This window comes from Dipodomys spectabilis, unplaced genomic scaffold, assembly GCF_019054845.1.
Source record: "Dipodomys spectabilis isolate Male_0828 unplaced genomic scaffold, ASM1905484v1 ptg000297l, whole genome shotgun sequence".
NCBI lineage: Eukaryota > Metazoa > Chordata > Mammalia > Rodentia > Heteromyidae > Dipodomys > Dipodomys spectabilis.
In genome coordinates, this window is record NW_024870974.1 from 8,222,484 (window position 1) to 8,244,778 (window position 22,295).

The following is a 22,295-nucleotide window of genomic DNA, read 5'->3' on the forward strand; positions in this document are numbered from 1 at the left end:
TGCACTCTACCACTTGAGCCACAGCGCCACTTCCGGCTTTTTTTTTCCTCCTTATGTTGTGCTGTGGAATCGAACCAGGGCCTCATGCATGCAAGGTAAGCGCTCTACCACTGAGTCACCTTCCCAGCCCTTACAGCCCTTCCTATAGTAGGAAAACTAGACATGAAGAGACTAGACCATTTAAAGATAAAAGACTTTAAAGACTGACCATTTAGAGATGTAATTCAAGCTCGTCTCTCTGATTCCAAAGCTGTACTACAATAGAATACAACTTAAAAAAAAATTAAAGTTCCATCTTCATTTTCTCCAAGAATAATTGTTGATTACTTAATTTATATAAGATAAGCTTTTGATCTGGGGTCTAATGATGTTTCCAAAAAGGTCACATTAACGTTTAGTAACTTATTTATTTATTTATTTATTTATTTTTGCCAATCCTGGTTGAACTCAGGGCCTGGACACTGTCCCTGAGCTTCTTTTGCTCAAGGCTAGCACTCTACCACTTGAGCCATAGCGCCACTTCCAGCTTTTTCCGTTTATGTGGTACTGAGGAATTGAACCCGGGCTTCATGCATGCAAGGCAAGCAGTCTACCACTAAGCCACATTCCCAGCCCAGTAGCTTACTTTTGATTTGCTGTGTCGTATGAGGGCTGAGAGGAGTCTGTTGGACTCGCCCATCACACCGGCATGATCTTTGGCTTCACACCATTCCACTAGACGTTCTACTAATTTAACATTCTTTCCCAGTTGCTCAGCAGCTTCTGCTATAGAAAAGAAGGCAAACCAAAAAATAACAACCACTGATAGGCAATCAACTGAAACCATTGTTAAAGATGTCACACTGTACAGGGAAAACTACATGTCTAAAAAAGAATAAGCATGACAATTTTACAAAAGCAAACATTGTAAATACTCTTTGTTGATGACGGGCTATTAGGTATTTTCTTATGAACTTCTAGACTTCCACACAAAATGTAAAAATAAATGACTTCACACTCTCTTGGAAAAGTTTAGTAGCCTGTCAGTACTTTGATAGACTGAAACAAAGGAGATTTAAATAACTACTCTAAGCAATCAATACAGAGAAAAGGCAAGACCTGAGGAATAAGTAAATACATTGTTTGTTCGTTTCTAGGTCTGTTTCTTCAAATGGGTAAGTGTTCTCTGTTTGAAAACAGAATTTGAAAAATTCTGTGCCACTGTCTGGAAACATGATTCTGAAGATCAGGTAAAAATGCTATGGAATGTAAAAACACAAAAATCCTCAGAAACTGATCATAAGCCAACATAAAATCAGATTGAATATACTAGTAGACATATAGTATAAGTTCCATTTTAAAGATCAGCTATAAGTCACTGGTGGCTCACACCTAAAATCTTAGCTACTCAGGAAGCTGAGATCTGAGGATTGTGGTTCAAAGCCATCTGGGCAAGAAAGTCCGTGAGACTCTTATCCCCAAATAACCACCAGAAAACTGGAAGTAGCGCTGTGGCTCAAAGTAGTAGATGCTAGACTTGAGCAAAAGAGCTCTGGGACAATGCCCAGGCCCTGAGTTCAAGCCTCATGACCAATAAAAAATATAAACAAATAAGCAAACAAATTCAGTTATAGCAAAAGCAGGAGAATTGAACAAATAAGCTCGTCTTTTAAACATTTATTTGACATTTGCTTTTATATAATTCTGAATGTTTAAAGTGCTTTTGTGTGCTTGTCTGGCTTTTTTGTTAGTTCTTTTTAAAGTAGGGGTACATGAAGAACACCATAGCCAAAGTGCAACTTTGAAAGCATTTCTTTTACCTTGTGCATCTATCAACATTCTTAAAGTCCCCAAAAGTTTGAACTGAACTGGAGGCATTTCAGATTTAAGGAATTTCAAAACTGCACCTGTGACCCCAGCTGATAACATTTTTGCTTTATTAACAACTAGAAAGAAAGGAAAATGGTGTTAGCATTCTTGATAAACACTCAATATATATTATTGCGTTAAGGCCCTATGATACATTTACTAGAATATTTTACTTAGAATATTATTTTAAGAATGAGATTTTTGTATGTGTGTGTATGTAAAACCATAGGTACATGGCATTTACTTATGTAATTTATAAAGGAAAAATCTGAAAATGTTGACATCTTATTTACAAAAAGCAGAACTCTGAAACTTTAACGTTTCTCTTTATCACCTCCTTAACTTGTTAAATGTTCATAAACTAAGTTATACAAAACAAATGAAATGTATATAACCTGGACCTTTATTACGACAGTATTTCACTTTATCAGAAATTTAGTTTCAAAAAGAAAGAATAGTTTTAACCATCATTAGTATCACTTACTGGAATAATATGATCTCAAGGCTCAAATCCTTTAACATAAAGACACATTAATACTATTAAAAATGGTATGTCTGCTTATAGGAGAAAAAAGCAAACAAACAGAAAAACTCATTAGATCACCATTTTTAAAAGGAGATTTTATTAATTGATGTCATTTCTTATTTCACCTGAAGAGGCTTAAAAAAGCTGAAAAAGAGTTCACAAAAGGTAATAGAATTTTGGTCTTTAAACTAAAGATTACTGGAAGTGGCGCTGTGGCTCAAGTAAAGTGCTAGCCTTGAGCTGAAGAGCTGAGAGACAGCGCCCAGGCCCAGAGTTGAAGCTCCAAGACACACACACACACACACACACACACACACACACACACACACACACACACACACACACACACACACACACACACATATACACACACACACACACACACACACTAAAGATTACTTTTATATTGTCTCAGAAAACTTACTTAACATATTAGTAAGAGGGACTGGGAAGGTGGCTCAGTGGTAGAGCACTTGCCTTGCATGCATGAGGCCCTGGGTTCGATTCCTCAGCACCACATAAGCAAAAAAGAAAAAAAGCCAGAAGTGGCGCTGTGGCTCAAGTGGTAGAGCGCTAGCCTTGAGCTGAAGAGCTGAGGGACGTGCCCAGGCCCAGAGCTCAGGCCCCACGACCGGACCCCAAAACCAAAACAAAAACAAAAAAACATATTAGTAAGAAAATGTGCCAGGTGCTGGTGGCTCACACCTATGATCCTAGCCACTCAGGAGGCTGAGATCTGAGGATTGCGGTTCAAAGCCAGACCAGGCAGGAAAGTCCGTGATATTCTTATCTCTAATAAACTACTAGAAAACGGGAAGTGGCGCTGTGGCTCAAGCGGTAGAGCGCTCGCCTTGAGCTGAAGAGCGCTAGGATAGCACCCAGGCCCAGAGTTCAAGCCCCATGACCTAAAGAAAATGTGAATGATAATTTTTTCTTTTCATAGTCAGAGGAGGTCCACAAGTTCCACACCGTAAGTGCCTTCCCAGATGATGTGTTTTATTTTCTGCATTACTGCCTCAACTTTTTCCCTTACCTGGGATGGCCAGGTTTCTCAGGGCACTAAGAGCTGCATGCTGTACAGTTACGTTTCCATTTTCTACATGTCTGTCCAGTAAATCCATAAGTCTTTCTACAATTCCATTTTCTACCATGTGAATACAATTTCCATCTGGAAAAAAAGCAATTTTCTTCCTCTATTAAATTGTCTATGAATTGATGTCTACCCATTTACATTAGGGAAAACAAACATTCCAAATAAAATGAATCCAAACTCTTTATTTCACCAGAGTTAGACATCTCTGTTTCCTGAGTGAGAAGTCTGATTATAAACATTCTGGAAATAGATTAAAAAAAATTAAAGAGTCTTGATTACATATATAAAAAAAGCAAGTAGAAACTCTATTTTTAAAATGTTTACCAGCAATTTTTACTTCTAGTGAAGGATGTTTAAGTTATGCTGATACTATAACTGAAGTCAAGTCATATTTTACAGAGCAAGTCAACATTTACAGAGCAGAAAGATTATAATGAACTACTAATAGTACTCCACATTTATCTTCAATAATTATCTGAGTAGCCTAAATCCAAAAAATCCAAAATTTTTAGATACTGACAAGATGCTGTGAGTAGAAAATTCCACAGCTGGCTTTATATGATCGACCACGTTCAAAATGCAGGTTCATTTGGTATACAAAATTACTTTCAGTCTATATGAATAAGGTATAAAGAAAATAACAAATTTCATGTTTAGACTTGGGTCCTGTCACGAACACATCTAATTACGTACACAGAAGTATTTCCAAATCTGAAAGGAAGCCAAAATATGAAATACTTCTGGTCCCAAGCATTTTAGATAGGGGTATTCAACCTGTACTACGGAGTAAAATCAATAACCTGTATTGAAAGAAGACAATCTGTATTTTCTTAGACTCAGTAAGAGATTTCTGGAGTGGATAGCCAGATTTTATAAACAGAGGTTGGGAGCTTCTAACATATGATTAAGCTAAGTAAAATATTCTACATTAAACTAGAGGATCATTCTACTTAAGTTTTATTGGGTATAAGAGTATAAATTAGTGGCCACCAGTGCAGGAATGCTAAGGCCAAGCTTACTGGGAAAAAACCTTCTATCGCGTGTCCTGGTATGAGACGAGTATTGGAAGGGCTGTGGCTATTCTAATATAAAGCTCTAAGTAGAGAGCCTGCAAAGCAAATTAAATGCCAAGTAAAGATGCATACTTAGAATGGATCCAAGTTTACTAATCTCTGCAAAGCCAGGTGCTCAAGAGAAGCTCTTCATGATCATTACTCATGATTTTTAAACGATCAGTATTTAGTTGAACTATATGAAATATGAAGTTTGATAACAAAGTCCTAAGCATTTGAGATTTCTGGAAAACTAAGAACACAGCACAGAAACATTTCTAAAAATTCTAAAAATGTAGAACATTGATTTTAAAATGTGGAATTAATACATTTACCATTTCTGGCAAAATTTGCAATTGCCAATGCTCCAGCAAGCTGTAACTGATGGTTATTTGATGGAATCCAAGAAAGCACTCTTTGGAATACATTGCCTTTTCCCCCTTCAAACAGTTTCTGCATGGATTCATCTGGAAGTAAATCAGACAGAGAGCTAAACAAGAGAAATAAAATTAGGAGGAACAAATCCATGATTCTAAGTGAATATTGGGAAACTATACACCTCACAAACTACTACATTCATCATGAGAAAAGTAATGATTCTCTTGTACTAAGCCTTTCATGGTAATTAGATGGCAGAGTTTAGAAAACTTGTTTAGAAAACTTAGTATAAGCTTCCAAGTAGCCATCTAGCTTTTACATATTTGGTAGCATATTTTTTCTGTTTCTGTTTTTTGTTGTTGTTTTTTTTTGTTGGTCGTGGGGCTTGAACTCTGGGCCTGGGCGCTGTCCCTCAGCTCTTCAGCTCAAGGCCAGCGCTCTACCGCTTGAGCCACAGCGCCACTTCCGGTTTACTAGTGGTTTATTGGAGATAAGAGTCTCACGGACTTTCCTTGCCTGGGCTGGCTTTGAACCGTGATCCTCAGATCTCAGTCTCCTGAGTAGCTAGGATTACAGGCGTGAGCCACCGGTGCCTGGCTTTGGTGGCATATCTTTATGATAGCACTTTCAAATACTGGAGGATAGTAAAAACTTCTCTTTTTTAAATTCATCATCTGTAATTCCTTTCATGATATATTTATGATTTCATGATATACGTATGATTTCAAAATCATCACATCAACAGCTAGTAAGAAAATGATAAAATGTCTAGTATGGTATCTACAGAAAACACAATACACATAAACCATCTGACTCACCTCCAAGCAGTAATAAAACCATTAGATCTGAAGCCGTTTTAAGCTCAGCAATGTCATCCTCTTTGTCACTATCCACCTTCTGTTGAACGATCTCTAGCAGGCATTCTACTAGCCCTGCTTCCACCAGCTGAAGTTTAATAGCATCTGAAAAATAATGTTAACAAAATCACTAAAATCCTAGGTAAAACAGGAGCTCTGTAAGTGATCATTACAAAGAATTTTAAGAAATCAGGAAAATGTGATTCAAATCAAACACCTTCAAATATTTGAGTCTTCCAATGTGGCCACTGCAGTTAAAAAAACCCAAAAACTAATTGCATTTTTTTTCCATTTCAAATTATCCTTTGAAAATGTCTCTGAGCATGTAAAGACTGCGAATATCATTCTTACTCTAGATATGATTACTTTTAAAAGTTGCACAATGCTACATATATATGCTTACAACATACATACATTATAAAGTTAAAATTCCTTCACTAGGGGTCTTGAATACAAAGCACTGGGACTGGGAAGGTGGCTCAGTGGTAGAGTGCTTGCCTTGCATGCCTGAGGCCCTGGGTTCGATTCCTCAGCACCACATAAAGCAAAAAAGAAAAAATCTGGAAGTGGTGCTGTGGCTCAAGTGGTAGAGCTCTAGCCTTGAGCTGAAGAGCTGAGGGACAGCGCCCAGGCCCAGAGTTCAGGCCTCACAACTGGACCCCCCCCCCAAAAAAAAAAAAAAAACCAACAAAGCAACTGAAAAGTAAAGAGCTATTAATAAACACTAATCTGTACCATAAGAATATTGAGATTTTATATTTATACAGATATCTATTCTCCAGTGAAATTTATATAACTTCAAAAGTTATATAATTTAAAAGATCTCAAGTTTCCAGTAATTGATAGCCATCTCAAGTGTAGGTACAAGCTGGCTCACAGGCTATGATTTTCTTTAATATGTTTTAAAATGTTTATCATAAAAGTTGTAAGGAAAAAACTTTAAAGCTAATGATTAACCAACAAATATTTAAAAATTTACATCCTAATTAATTTAAAAAAAGTAATTTTCATAGTAAACTTCATTCCACATCAAATCAATTTTTTTATATACCTAATGCCTTGAGCAGAGATACACCTTTAACCTTTATGTTTTAATCTAAACTGGCCTATCTAAATAATTTAGGTATACTTGATATTCCGTAAGGTAAATACCAATCAACTGACCTTGAAATATATTTGCTGTAAATAAATTTTTAAACCTAACTTTTTAGTCTGATTTTATTTTAGTTGTTGTTTTCCTTAATGCTGTGTATATAACTCATATACAGCAATTTGGGAGAAATTAGAAGAATAAAAAATTTTTTGATAGGGAGAAAACCTTTAAAATACCTATATTGATGACTTTCTCTTTTAATCATTGTGTGTGTGTGTGTGTGTGTGTGTGTGTGTGTGTGTGTGTGTGTGTGTGTGTGCGCGCATGCGCGCACACACGTGCTGATCCTTGTACTTGAACTTAGAGCCTTGGTGCTATCTTTTTTTATTGTGAAAATACCATATAGAGGGGTTACAATTACATTTTTTTATCTTTTGTTTCCCCTTCCCATCATTCCCCGCCCCCCACCAAAGTTGTAAAGTTAGTTTTTCAACATAACGACTTGTACATTTCATTGTTGCAATGGGTCCACCTGTATCCCTATTTAAACGATTTGTTTTTTCCCTTCCCCTCCACAAATTATACCAACCTCAAATACAGTGAAAACAGGGGTTACACCATGGAGAAGGGACATACAAAGCAACAAAGAAATCATCTTATAAATGTGTTAGAAACAATCACATGAAAGGAAAAACATTTGAATACTTATCTTGGGTTCATTTCACCTAACATCAACTTATCTGATCTTTTCTGCTTATCTCAGACATATACTAGTTATTGCAAATAAGGGAAACCATGGAACCTATGTTTCTTTGGGCCTGGCTTACTTCACTTAATAGAATTTTTTCTAAATCTTTTCATTTCCTAACAAATGGGGCAATGTCATTCTTTCTGATGGAAGCATAGAATTCCATTGTGTATATATACCACATTTTCTTGATCCATTCATTTACTGTACTTGAACTCAGAGCCTTGGTGCTATATTCCCCCCCCCCCCCCCCCCCCACACACACACACAGGGCTAGCACTCTACTATTTGAGCCACAGCTCCACTTCTGGCTCTTTTGGTGGTTAATCAGAGATAAGCGTCTCATAGATTTCCTGTCCAGGCTGGCTTTGAATATTGACCCTCACATTTCAGCCTCCTGAATAGCTTGGATTAAAGGCAGTAGCCCTGGCACCCAGCATCTTTTAAACATTTTTAAAGTGTAAAAGTTTAGCTAGCACCAAGACCATTATTTTGCTTTAAATAACACCTTAAAACACACAGAATGCTCTACCTGGAATACTTTAACAAAGGCACACTCATACTGGGCCATGCTTAAAGTAGGGCGTCTCCTTGGTTACAGAATGCCAGGGATAGCAATGTGCAGGAACCAGACTTGAAAACCACGATTTTAAAAAAGCCTTAGAAATGCAAAAATCCTTCAACTATACACATCCTAGCATATGTTAAAATACTATTCATATATAAAAAACCCACCCACAAATGATATGCAAAAAAAAATAATCCAGGGACAAATTTTCATAATTATCATTGCATCCACTGCACAATTACGGGTGGACAAAATACATAAAAAATAAAAACTGTTCTTATTCTGAAGTAGTGTTAGGAAAGTTCCAGGTAATTCTCTGGCGTAAAAACTGGCTGAAGATCATGACCACATTTTCATTTTTGCAGAACCACCAAATGAGATTTAAAAAAGAGCAAAAACCACAAATTTCTCCCTGAAGAATAAGATGGAAGGCATGCAGACAATGAAATGTGTCAAGATACAGAACTCTCTGATTACAAGTTGACTGTAATCACAAATAAACTTAGGAAGCTGGGACTGTCTTAATTAGGATCAGCAGAGTCTTCCAGAAAATGTCAGAAAATATCCATATTATTCTGTCCAACGACTTTCTCTCTCTCTCTCTTTTGCCAGTCTTGGAGCTTGAATTCTGGGCCTTAGCTCTGTCCCTGAGCTTCTTTTGCTCAAGATGAGCACTCTACCATTTGATCCTCAGCACCACTTCCAGTTTGTTTGAGTAGCTTACTGGAGATAAGAGTCTCCTGGACTTTCCTGCCTGGGCTGGCTTTGAACCATGATCCTCAGATCTCAGCCTCCTGAGTAGCTAGGATTACAGGCATGAGCCATCAGCATCCATCCAGTATCTTTATCACTACTGTGTTCATATATACGTGTGTGTGTGTGTGTGTGTGTGTACAAATTTGTATGTATATTAGATATGTATATTAAACATACTGGGGCTATGGATCAAGTAATAGAGCATCTTTCTGGTTAAGTGTGAGGTCCTGAGTTCAAAGCCTTTGTCAATGCTGTCCTCAACAGCAAAAATTCACTGCCAACAATCCATGATTCCCCTTCCCCAACTTGTGTCTTCCTCATCATAACTCCCTTTATTTTTCCAATCACTACCTCCTACGTTGGTTCGTACCGTGATCACTTCTATAATCTCTACTCTACCAAATAATCATTCCCTGTAGAAAACAAGTTCCCTAACTCTGCTCTGAGGCCATAATGATACATACTTTTATATTTTCAGACAAGCTTTCATATTTAGGTCAACAACTTATCTGGAATTAATGTTTTTTGAATACAGTATGAAGACTGCATGAGTAATGCTCCTGACAGTATTTTTTCCATATTCCCAACAATGTTTAAAGCTAGAAATAATTTTGACTTTTACTGTGATTCTCCTTTGACCTCTGAGGCATTAGAAATCTATTTCTTTATATGAATGCATATTTCTTATTTTTTAATTTGGCAGTATGGGGGTTTGAACTCAGGCAGGTGCTCTATCACTAGTGGGACACACCCCCAATTATTTCTGCTCAATTTTTTAAACAGGGTCTCATGTTTACGCCCAGTCAGGTCTAGAGCATGATCCTTCTATTTTTGCTTCCCACATAGTTGGGGTGATGGGGTGAACCATGCCCAGCTTTTTTGTATTGGCTGAGTTTGGATCTAGCTAAACTTTTGTCTGGTATGGGCATGAGCCACAATCCTACCTCTTGATTTCTGCCCATAAATAGCTAAAAAGAGGCACAAGCCACCATGCCTAGCCTATGTTAATTTTTCTCTTCCTTCCTTCTTTCCTTCCCTTTCTTTCTTTCTTTTCTTTTTTTCTCTCTCTCTCCCTTCCTCCCTCCTTTCCTTCTTTCATTCTTTTTTTTTTTTTTTTTTTTTGTAGATTTAAGCCTTGAAACATAGCATAGGCTTGCCTTGGAGTCTCTATCTTCCTCATTCTCCTAGGTGTTGGAATTACAGTTATGTGTGACCACACTCAGCCAGTCCTGGGACTTGAACTCAGGGAGTGCCTGCTGTCCTTTAGCTTTTTTGTTCAAAGCCAGAACTCTATTTGAGCCACAGCTCCACTTTTGACTTTTTGGTGGCTAACTAGAGATAAGAGTCCCACAGATTTTCCTATCTGGGCTGGCTTTGAATGGAAATCCTCAAGATCTCAGCCTCCTGAGTAGCATGGACTATAGGCATGCGTCACCTGTGGCTGGCTTGGCTCTCCCCCCCCCCCCCCCCCAATCCTTTCATTCTTAATCCGTTAGTTTTCCTTATACTTACAACACGTTTCTTCTTCTCAGGGCTTCAGGCTTGCCAGGCAGGCATTCTACCATTTGAGCCATGCTTCCTGTCTCTTGTTGGTTATTTTTGAGGTAGCATTATGCTTTAGGCTTGGGCCTACGTGGACTGTGATCCTATTTCCTCATGTCACTGGGAACTGAGTGTGAGATTCTGCACTGTCACTTTAGCCACTACACTTCTTTCTGCTCCCTCCTCCCTTTCCTTCTTTTCGTGGTACTGGGGTTTAAACTCATAGCTTTGTACTTCCTAGCAAAGTGCTGTCCCACTTAAGCCAAGCTTCCGGCTCGATTTACTTTTTAAAAGGAGTCTCCCTTTTAGCCCAGGCCAGCCTGTCCTGCAATCCTCCTGGTTATGTTTCCTGTGTAGCTGGATATCAGGTGTATACTACAATGTCCAGCATTTTATTGACTGAGGTGAGGTCTCGTGAACTTTTTGGCCAAGTTGGTCTCAAAGTGAGACATTCCAATCTCAGCCTCTCAAATACCTACATTTATGATGTATGGCTACTATACCGCTTCTTCTACGTAAATTAGCCACTGGCTCTTTCTTTGACTTGGTGGTACTGGAGGTTTGTACTCAGAGCCACGTGCTGTATCTGTACTGGAACGCACTTATGTGAGGCTTCCTACTGTAGCTAGGATAACAGGCGCATACCACCATGCCCAGCTACTTCCACTGAAATGGAATCTTAAAGGTTTTCTGCCTGGGCTGTTGGTAAACTACAATCCTCCCATCTCAGCCTCTCAAGTAACTAGGATTACAGACATGAACCACCAGAACACAACTTTTTATTCGGGTGTACCAATTACACAAGCAAATTGTTGGTAGGGTCTCTTATTCTTTGTATTTCATGTTGGATTTCTTTCCAAATCTATCTTTTAGTAGTTTACTAGATCTCTAATTGAACTATACCTAATCCATTAAACCCTTCATTAAGTCCTTAATTTTGGCTGAATGTTTTGATTCAGTAATTTTCATTTCCTAGTTTCCTTCTAATTTTTTTTGGGGGGGGGAGGTCAGTCATGGGTCTTGAACTCTGGGTCTGGGCACTGTCCCTGTGCTCTTCGCTCAAGGCTAGCGGTCTACCACTTGAGCCACAGTGCCACTTCTGGTTTTCTGGTGGTTAATTGGGGATCAGAGTCTCATGGACTTTCCTGCCCAGGCTGGCTTTGAAACACAATCCTCAGATCTCAGCCTCCTGAGTAGCTAGGCACCCGGCTTCCTTCTAAAAATTTTAAGCTTATATTTTTAACCCTTTGAATAGATTAAACATAGTTTTGAACCAATGTCTGATAATTCTAATAGCTGGAGATGGTTGCTATTTCTGTTCTCTGTGCTGGTTCTTGTTTATAGTGTCACATCTCCTCATGTGTTCCACCCTCTCTGTTTTGTGTATGTGCAAGAAATTGGTTCCTTGATTCATTCACCTCCTAGGGTACATCCCTTAAGATGTTTTTGGCCAAAGAAGGGTGTGATTTATCAGTATCTTTATGGCTGGCAGGCCAAGGATTCCAACTTTTATCCCTTTTGCCTTACAAGGGTACAGAAGTAGAGTTCAGCATGTCAGCTGTTTTTTTTTTTTTTTTCATATTGGAACAAGACTATGTTAGCTACAAAAGCATGTCTGCTAAGATTTTAAAATCAAAAGACCTAGAAAAAGAAGCTTTGGCAAAGAAAATACAGGTATGGAGTTGAAGTTAGAGATAACAAAATAAAACAACACATCATTCATAACAGAAAGAAGGTTTTTAAGCTAAAGAACTGGTAGTTTAATGTTAGAAAACAAACTGAGAAGGTCAACATGACAATGAATCAAAAGGTAGATTTCTTTTCTCACCATTTTCTGCAAGTGGAGCAAGAACTTCAAAAATCATTTCTCTCTTATCATGTTCTATTTGTTTCTTGAAGAGTTTTACCAGCTCTTCAGCAATGTTTGTACTGGCAAACTGTTCTTTACTTGACTCTGAAAAACAAACAAGAAAAAAAAACCTAGAACAAGCAAACCAATTAAAACCAGAAATTTGTTTTCTATTATTTTCTAGTATTTGATCATTTTGGTCCATTATAAAACAAAGATATTCTTCAAATACAGAATAAAACTGATTTTTCAATACACACCCCCCCCCCCAAAAAAGAAAAATACCTAAGGATTTAGAGAAAAATCTTCCAACCCAATAATACTTGAGGCTATAAAAAATGTTCCGTAGCATAACATATAGGTAACCATAGCAACAATACAATTTTAAGCTACAAATGCATAATTTCAAGGCTGTTAGTCAAAGAAAAATTATTCATAGCAGATGGAATTTAACATGGATGAATAAAAATAACACCATGTTAGTATTATTCAAATGTTGGTTTTGAGTAGTATTTTTTTTTACTACTATATTTTTTTTTGTTTATTTTTGTAGTGCCAGGGATTGAACCCAGGGCCAAGTACTCTATTACTCAGCTACATCTGCAAACCCAGGGCTGCCCTATAAAAGCCAATTCTTTTAAATAATAGATGCCTCATTCTCTCCTATGTCTTCCGGATGTCCAACCTCTCCCCTTTACTCTCTACAGATGGGGCACACCTGATCTGTGGACTCTGTAAAGCCTTGCCAAGGCAACCACAAGTAGGACTCGAAATTAATAAATCTAGGGGCTGAGAAGGTGGCTCAGTGGTAGAGCGCTTGCCTTGCATGCATGAGGCCCTGGGCTCGATTCCTCAGCACCACATAAGCAAAAAGAAAAAAGCCGGAAGTGGTGCTGTGGCTCAAGTGGTAGAGCGCTAGCCTTGAGCTGAAGAGCTGAGGGACAGCGCCCAGGTCCAGAGTTCAGGTCCCACAACCGGACCCCCCCCCCCAAAAAAAGAAATTAATAAATCTAGGGAGTTAATTCATAGCAACATAACCATCAATAGCCGCTAGCATAACATGCCAGTGGTCCTTACAGAAAAAGATTCTTTACCTGGAGAACTGGCCACTAACAATCAAAATTTAAACATGCTAGTTTCTTTCATGAAAAATATTTTCCCTCAACCTTACCATGTTTTTCAATTACAATTCAAGCTCACCCACTTTTAGAACCAAGTTTCTTGCTAGCAACGTTTACATATATTACCTCTACTTTCTCCATTCACATACACTTCTAAACACTTATTTTTCAAAGGAAAAAAAATAAAGTGTTAAAAACAAAAATGTGTATGGTTTTGCTTGCTGCAAACACATAACTTAAAAATGAATTAGGACACAATTTAACAGTCTGTTCCAGAATTTCAGGAAGGAAAAGAAAAAAAAAATATGCTTAATTAAGTTCCATGTATTTGTGGCACTGTTTCCAGGCACGGTGGTGCATACCTATACTTCAAGCACTTAGGAGGTGGAGTCTGAAAGAACAGAGAGGATGATGCCAACCTGGGCTGCATAGCAAGAAAAATAGTTTCCTTTCAGAGGACTATGAAGAGAAATGAACAGGGGACTTGGGGAGAGGGGGAGGGAAGGGATGGTAGGGGAAAAACAAAGGAGGGGTAACAATGCTCGATAGGAAACGTATTCATTACCTTACTCATGTAACTGTAACTCCTCTGTGCAGTATCTTTACAATAAAAAATACATTTTAAGAAAGAGAGAAAAGAATCAATACAGAGTGTTGTTGGATGTTGTGGATAAATAACAATGTCTTTGACAGGAGAACTAAGAGGGTAAGAAAACGAAGCGTCAAGGACCAAAGAACAAGAATTTATAGAGGTCTGGTAGAAAAACAGGAACAAATATAGGGCACCATAGATTGGGAAGGTGAGCCCACACCAGTTTACATGGATCAAAGTATATATTCCAGTATGCCGGTATTCAAAAAGCAGTGCTAAATGGACATGAACCCTAGATAGTTATGGAGCCAATATTTATTTTTATTTTCGAATTTGGCTGGCAAACATCTTGTTGTTTTTGTTCCTAAAGAATAAGGTGATTGGATTTAACAAAATACTATTTTTTGAAGCAGTTTCTGAAATCCATAGGGTTGGTTTAGTGAAAATGTGGCTGAGAAAATAGAGCCTGGTGTGGTGTACATTATGGAAACATTAAACCATCAATTTATAACTATGCTTAAACTTTCTCAACAAACATTTTATAAATACCAGCAAAATAAATATCATCATTGAGAATTTTTGGCATATGGGGTAATTATTAAAAGACATAATTACTTTATGTCTGAATAAACCAAATGTTTTATTAAAATCCACAAAAGATAAGCTACATATCACACGCATAATGAATACAGGTGTCAAAATGAGAAATATTATTTAAATTTTTCCTGACAATAAATTCTTTGTGTGAGAATTTAACTTTGCTTTTAGGAAGATTATATAACAAGAATTTTCTGGTAACTCCTCTATTAGAACTGCCTCTCAAATGATTTCACATAACAAAGATCATATATGGCTGTATTTTTCAAATGTCAGTGATTCACTAGTAACATATGATATCAATTTAGTGTTCTACTAAAAATACAGCATTAACTATCAGTGTACTGTACAGAGTAGAGTACAATTTAGCTTCATGTATGTTTATATAACAATTGGTGATACAGAGATGGGATATAGGATTTTGTCACTCAGGCTGGCCTCGATCTTGTGCAACTCCTGCCTCAGCTTATAATGTTCTGGAATTATAGCTAGGTGCCATTATGCCTAACTAAGATGCATTTCTAATAGTAGGCCATAACTCAAAACCTTGAAAAATAATTGCCCAAAGATGAACAAATTTACAATGTGTCTTTTTGTGACATACCTCTGAAAAAATGTTAATATTTTGTATTCCTAAGGGGCTTGTACCTGGCAAGAGCGATCTCAGTATTTTGTACATTGAACTACTTAAACGTGTGTGTCTATATAATTAAGTTAAATGCCTGCACTGTCCTTCATAACTTTTCCTCCCAGAAGGAAGCATGTATTCATAGTAATAATACTAGTAATTTCTATTAATTTACATGAGGTGAAATTTAAGGAGCAGGCCCCATTTACTTCACAGGGCCTCTATGCAGGTGAGTGAGGTTCAATAAGGATCTAGGATTTTCTAATAAGAAATGGATGAAAATAGTTTACTGGAGTATAGGTAATCAACAATTTAATGATTAGCTCCCTTCTCATGAAATTAAGCAGGAGTTCTGCATAGTTGCTGAAGTGGAAACACTTAGACACCCCACCATAAAAGGCATGAAATTGGTCCTCTGCAAGCAATTGCAGTTACATAAGCTCTTATACAGCACAGCTTATCCAAAGATAGTATATCATCATTTCCTTATTTGGTACCAACTGTTTCTTAAGGTTAGGTAAGATAAAACTCATTGGCCATGGTTTTCTATGTGCTCTCCTAAAACTCCAGAAGGGGATGGGACGTCACAGGGTGATGTATGATTTAGTGATAGAGTCTATTTTCCAGAGCTAACAATGTCTAACAGAAATAGGCAAAACCGCTGGGCACCCAGTGGCTCATGCCTATAATCCTGGATACTCAGGAGGCTCAGCTATGAGGATCAAGGTTCAAAGCCAGCCTGGGCACACAAAATATCTTTAATGTTTAAAAAATAAGCAAATATAATTTAGGTAGACCATAGGTTCTTAAAAATTGGTTTCTAAGTACATTAATGTGTTTCTAAGTACATTAATAAGTTGATGGCATTTGTAGTTCATGAGGAAGACTTACCAAGTTCTGCTAAATTTCCAAACGCAACAAGACACATTTCTGTAAGAGCTGCATTGTGGCAGTGGATGCCCAGTAATTTGACTAAGGTAGGAATAACACCCATATTGATAAGCTGTGCTTGAAGAGAATCTGTTAAAAAAAAAAAGACAAGGGAAGAAAATCCAATCAAATCACAAATCAATTGAACATTAGTAAGAAGAAAAGACCTGCTATTCTCTGTAGTGTAAACTCAATTCTCCTTGAATTAAAGGGAAGGAAAGTAACTGTAACCCTTCAGTCCAGTATCTTGACCATAAAATAAAATTAAAAAAAAATAAAGTGAAGGAAGATGTTTTCCATTCATATGTCTGAATGAACATTTTAAACACATTATTTCAGAGAGTTGACTTCAGAATCTTTGCAATGACCAACCGAAATTTAGATATGAAAATAATTTAAACAGTATTTCAAATCTTGAGTTGTTCTGTTTTAAAATAAGGTCTTATGGCTTTAATAAGTAGGCTTTTAAAATATATAAATAAATACTACCATTGTTTTCTAAATGGAAAGGTTAACGAAACATTTGCATTAAGAAAAATAACAATATACAAAAAGCTTCAGAAAATAGGAAAGGAGGCAAAAATCCTAGGACCCTCTATATACATTTGCTTCATAATAGGGAAGTAAATAATCGCCAAAATGATTAGTTCTGAGCATTTGCATGTAGAGTGTTCTTTGATGACTGCTAAAAACGAATGTGGTTTTAACAAAGAAAAAATTCAGTTACCTAAAATATTTTTTTTCAAGAGTTTATTTAATTACAGAGACAGATCATCTCAATAAGAGATGGCTTTGAGAGGTGCAGAGAATGAGGTCAACATGACCTTATTCTTCTTTGCCTTCATTTTATAAACAACTAATTTCTTTTAAAGTACTCAACATGCCTTGGATTTCCACAATGGTTCTTCATGGTCAGTGCTGATAGAATACCTGAAGTTAAGTTGAAGGTAAATTAGCCAAAATGAAAACCAAAAGCTAAAAAAGAAAGACATTTACACTTATTTATATAAAACATTATTGCTGCCAATAACTGGCTCATCCAAAGATGTAGGAATCCTCTTTCAAAGGTTATCTTTTTAGAATTATATACCATATGCAAACTAGTAATTTTCTACAATTTCTTTTAAGTTATCTATTTGGAATATAAAGATGAAACTTTTTCACAAGACACATGTTCCTTAGAAGCCAAGTCTTTCTTACTCCTTAACCCAAGTTTTTCTTACTTAAAGTTCTTAAGCAGTCAATAAGGCGGTGAGTGGGTGAGTACCAAGAGAACACTAAGACAGGGTTGAGCTTTGAGTTATCTCAGATGTCCTGTATTATTTGCCTGCAGGTCTTTGCTGTCAATTCTGCCTGGAGGTTAGAGCAGGGTATGAAGTTGAGATTCAATGGTAGCTTATTGCCCCCAAAAGTGGTGAGTGTTTAATTAGGAAAATATCTAGAGTAGTTGTGGTACAACAATATGGCAAGGGGGCCTATTACCAGAACAAGAATAGAAGATAAACCTGAGACAAAGGGGAAAAGTTACATTTAGAGTTCAAATAGCTACACAAAATACTTTACATTTTGCAATGGAATTTCATCAAATTTATCCTAAATGGAGATTAAAAAATACATTCAGCTAAACAATTTGGGGCTTTGTGAAGTATTTTTTTTGTCTGAGTATACAATGCAGCAATCATGGAATGATTCACAATACATAGCAAAAATACTTGTAAGATACAGTGTTATGTACCATGTGGACAGAATGCTTGCATTCTGATCACAGGATTTATTATCATCATGCACCAAAGAACTTTCTAAGTTAGAAATGATTTTAGTTACTTACCAAACGAGTTCTCTCTAGTGAATCACCTCTGTATCTCCTTGTTCTTTATCAGTATTGCTATTTATTTATTCATTTTTAACTAGCTCATCAAATACTGCAGAGCTACTGAAACATTAAATTTCAGGTATATAAGCGTGAGCACTAGCGCATGCATTGAGTGTGAGTCAAACTGCTCTATGTCTGCATATATGTAAGCATCACACACCCCCTCAGTACTGTTGGTACAAATTATAAAGTCCCACAGTCCAGGGACATCAGCGGAAGAACACATTTCTTTTCTTTTCTTTTTTTTTTTTCGGTCATGGGGCCTGAACTCTGGATCTAGGTGCTGTCCCTCAGCTCTTCAGCTCAAGGCTAGTGCTCTACCACTTGAGCCACAGCACCACTTCTAGCCTTTTCTGTTTATGTGGTACTTAGGAATCGAACCCAGGGCCTCACGCATGCAAGGCAAGCACTCTACCACTGAGCCACCTTCCCAGCCCAAGGAAGAACACATTTCATGAAGAAGATAACTCAAAGAGGGAGAATGCCACTTAGAAGATGATTTGCTCTTCACATTCTCCTAACTTGGCATCTCTATCACTTTCTTGGACTGCTTTTAAAATGCTATAAATTTTGGTTCCAAGGAAAAGAGGGGCAAAAAATTAAGAAATGTGGAGAGCCTAACAAAATCAGTCAAATTTGCACCAGTAAAATTTGCAATTGTAGTAGATCAAAAGGAAAAAGTAGCACAGAGCATATGGCAACTAGTGTGAATCATACTTCGTGAAAATCATTTTACTTCAAGAAAATGTTTTAAAACTACTCAGGAACCAATTAATTGTATACTCACATACAACACACATAATACACACAAGAGGAAAAAAATAGGTAGTCATCCAAATGGACAGACTCATGTGGACCAATTGGTTGCTTTCTTTTCTATCTACTTCTGTGATGCTAACTAAAACAATAATCATACTCAAGGTAACTCTAAAATTTGTTCACACTGCATGTAAGAACTCTGCTTGGATAATTAAAGCTCAGAGTAGAGAGAGAGAAAAATAAAAAAAGCCCTTCAGCATGTTGAGAGAAATTTTATAGATGCATAGGTATCCTGGAATACAGTTTTCCAAGTGAGATTCCTAAAACCCTTTTAGAAGATCACAAAGTCAAAATCCTGTTTGAAAAAAACAGCATTTGCTGGGCACTGGTGGCTCATGCTTGTAATCCGATCTACTCAGGAAGCTGAGATCTGAGGATCATGGTTCAAAAGCAGCCCAGGCAGGAAAGTCAATGAAATGCCTGTCTCTAATTATTCACCAAAAAGTTGAAAGTGGAGCTGGGGTGGTTGAGCACTAACCTTGAGCAGAAAAGCTCAGCAACGGTGCCCACGCCCGATTCAAACCCCAGGGCTGAGACCAAAATAGAAACAGAAAATAAAAATATTAAGATTGTATTTATTTTTTAAATTACTTATATATTCGTGTGTTGATAGCAGAAAAAGTATGCTTGTAAAAATGGTGCCATGTTAGCCCGACCCAGGCAGAGACTCCACAAATTGTGTTAGTAGCTGTTACAGTTAGTTATTGCCTCAACATACAGCAATAAGGCTTTTTTTTTCCCCTCAGCAATGTTGTTTTTGAAAATATTTTTCATAAACATTACTTACATGACAGATAGGCTTATTATTTCAAAATGAAATACTGAAGACTTTCAAATAACTCATATACATAAATGAAAGTTCTTTGAGATCTTCTGTACTTTTTAAATGTCTAAAAGGGTCCAGAGAAATAAGTTTAAAAACCACTGTTAAAGAATTAACTACTTTTAGGGAAATAGGGAAAAAATTATGGAAAAAAACCTTCTGAATTAAAAGATATGCCTGGAAGACATAATAACAGGGAGAGAAAAGGAAAAATTAAAAAATTAAAAGTATTCTATATAATTATAGATTTGGTGCTCAGATATTTTGAGAGGAATTATCTTAATGAAGCATGCGAGGCTCTCATCCTATTTATTTGAGTAGGAACCCTAGTTAAACTGGGAGTACTACAGATTTAGTTTGCCTATCTATTTCATTTTCAACTTTGTTTCCATTAAGTAGTTTAAAAAGAATTAAGTAGAGGTCCTGTTTATGCAATTAAGTCTGTATTAATTCTTATCAATGGAAGCGACTGACTATTTTGGAAATTTAAACACAGGGTCTTGAGCTTGGTAGGCAGGGGTACTACCTCTTAAGCTATCTGATTATTATTTTTTAATTGTTCAAAGAAAGCTTGTGAATGTTCTTCACATGACATAACAGCAATCAGGAGTATGACTCTTAAATGAAAAATTAACAGGAAGACATTCTTAGGAACAATGTACATTCTCTAGACACATTGGAAACAGTATGAAACAACTGCAGGACTGAAGACTTTAACAAATCCCTTAACAAATACCAGCAATTCTAGGAGAATGTTTATCAGAGCTCAACACACACAGCATTTCACAACAACCCAGGCCCATACATAGCAAATACTTATGTGTGAAAGACAATCTTTAGACAACACAATGTCATAAACATCTTCAGGTTTTGGTTTTTTATTTTAATTTTTAAAAATAAACTATTTCTGACACACATCACAGACAAATATACTGACCAAAATACAGATTTACAAAAATACAGAATATCAACATGACACAGGCCCTACATGATCTATGGGGAGGAAGAGGTAGAAAGCCACTGAGGGGGTGCAATACAGATGCATATACAAAGAGATATAGGCAATCAACGCATGCGCTGGTGTGAACACTTACCTACCTACATTTGAATTTCAATGGTTCCAAGTTCTTCAGGTCACACTCATGGCAACTCCAAAGAATGGAGATCTGGAGAGAAGATCTCAAGTTGAGGAACCTTTTTCCCCCTGATTTTTAAGTTTCATGTTTAAAACACTGGTAGAGACTAGATTATAGGTCCCGAAAAGTATGCTGAAAATTTCAGTTAACTAAGTTATGTTGATCAGTAACTAAAAATTAGGTCTTTTAGAAAAGATTATAACAGGTGTATCTTATTCTTAAAGTGAATGTTATGAGATTACTAGCATTACTGCTGGAAAGGACTTAAGGATGAATCTGTGTCAAAATAAAACACACTTCAAAATAGTTGCACGTTAGTATTTATCCATGTTACTCATGGCATAATATATATCGCCTACAGGCTTACATTATAAACTCCAATGATAGTTACATGAGTTGTACTCAGTTGATAAGAGAAAACAATAATGGAACATCTGTATTTCTAAAAGCAGGGTATAAAATAAAAATTAGAAGTGATTTCTCTGTGAAAGGGCACTCCAGACTATAAGCAGGTTTTAGCCGTATAACAGTGAAAAGGAAAGTGATATAAATAGGGCTAGTTGGAGGGTGACTAGCACCAACTACATACAGGCACAAGTGCAGGCCTGACTTTCTTGCTGACTCTTATCCAGTATCTTTTTGTTGACCAATCAGGAGAGTGGACACCTAACTGTTGATGATAGTCAAACACACTTATATGTGTATAAAATCAACTTTAAATCCATTATTTTAAAAGCCTTTTTTTTACCGAAATCATAGATCTATTGTGTTTTGCATCAAGAGTACTGCTTCCATCCCCAGGTTACAAATTTCAATGACATAAAACAATATCAAAAGAAAAGGAAAGAAACTATAATCAAAATATTGAGAATGCTGGAGGTTCAAAACAATACATTTACATTAAAATTTGAAGAACTGAAAGGAGAATTCAAAAGTTCTTTCTGACTTTTGAAAATAGTCTTTTACATGGCCAAATTTCTCCTTTAAAAAGGTTTTAAAGATAACAAAATTACATGTATGAGTAATATAGGACAGTAGCAACAACAACAACAAAAAACTGCAAAGCAAAAATCACAAGAAAATTAGGAAAAAAGGCTTAATCATCTGTGAGAGGCCTAACACATTTAGTATCCTCAATCCAGTCACAGCTAATTTTAATCTAACAGATAATTTTTTTCCCTTCTATCACTCCAGGTTAAATTATTTACTGCATATCTACTCTGGCTATACTGAATACTGCCACAAATAAAATTTATAGAAATGGCTATCTCATTAAAAAGCGATACTTCCAGGTGAGTGCTGCTGGTGAATACCTATGATCTTAGCTACTCAGAAGGCTGAGATCTCAAGATTGCTCTTTGAAGCACACGCAAGAAAGCCACTTAAACTCTTAATTTCAACCAACCATCATAAAAGCCAGAAGCAGAGCTGTGTCTCAAGTGGCAGAGCACCAGTAAGCAGGCCCT

At 36.7% G+C, this 22,295-nt stretch overlaps 1 protein-coding gene across 4 annotated transcripts in view; it reads right to left on the reverse strand.

Moving 5' to 3' along the window:
- Rap1gds1 (Rap1 GTPase-GDP dissociation stimulator 1) overlaps nucleotides 1-22,295 on the reverse strand; it is a 96,740-nt gene that overhangs the window by 12,023 nt on the left and 62,422 nt on the right. For 2 of the 4 annotated variants that reach the window (XM_042701584.1, XM_042701582.1), the window contains 7 exons: nucleotides 16,140-16,268; nucleotides 12,290-12,415; nucleotides 5,716-5,859; nucleotides 4,855-4,986; nucleotides 3,408-3,542; nucleotides 1,800-1,925; nucleotides 626-762 (listed from right to left, as the gene is read on the reverse strand). In XM_042701584.1, the coding sequence (XP_042557518.1) occupies nucleotides 626-762; nucleotides 1,800-1,925; nucleotides 3,408-3,542; nucleotides 4,855-4,986; nucleotides 5,716-5,859; nucleotides 12,290-12,415; nucleotides 16,140-16,268 (929 nt within the window). Of the gene's footprint in view, nucleotides 1-625; nucleotides 766-1,799; nucleotides 1,926-3,407; nucleotides 3,543-4,854; nucleotides 4,987-5,715; nucleotides 5,860-12,289; nucleotides 12,416-16,139; nucleotides 16,269-22,295 lie in introns of all 4 variants that reach the window. The other 2 variants (XM_042701583.1, XM_042701581.1) reach the window with 1 other exon arrangement.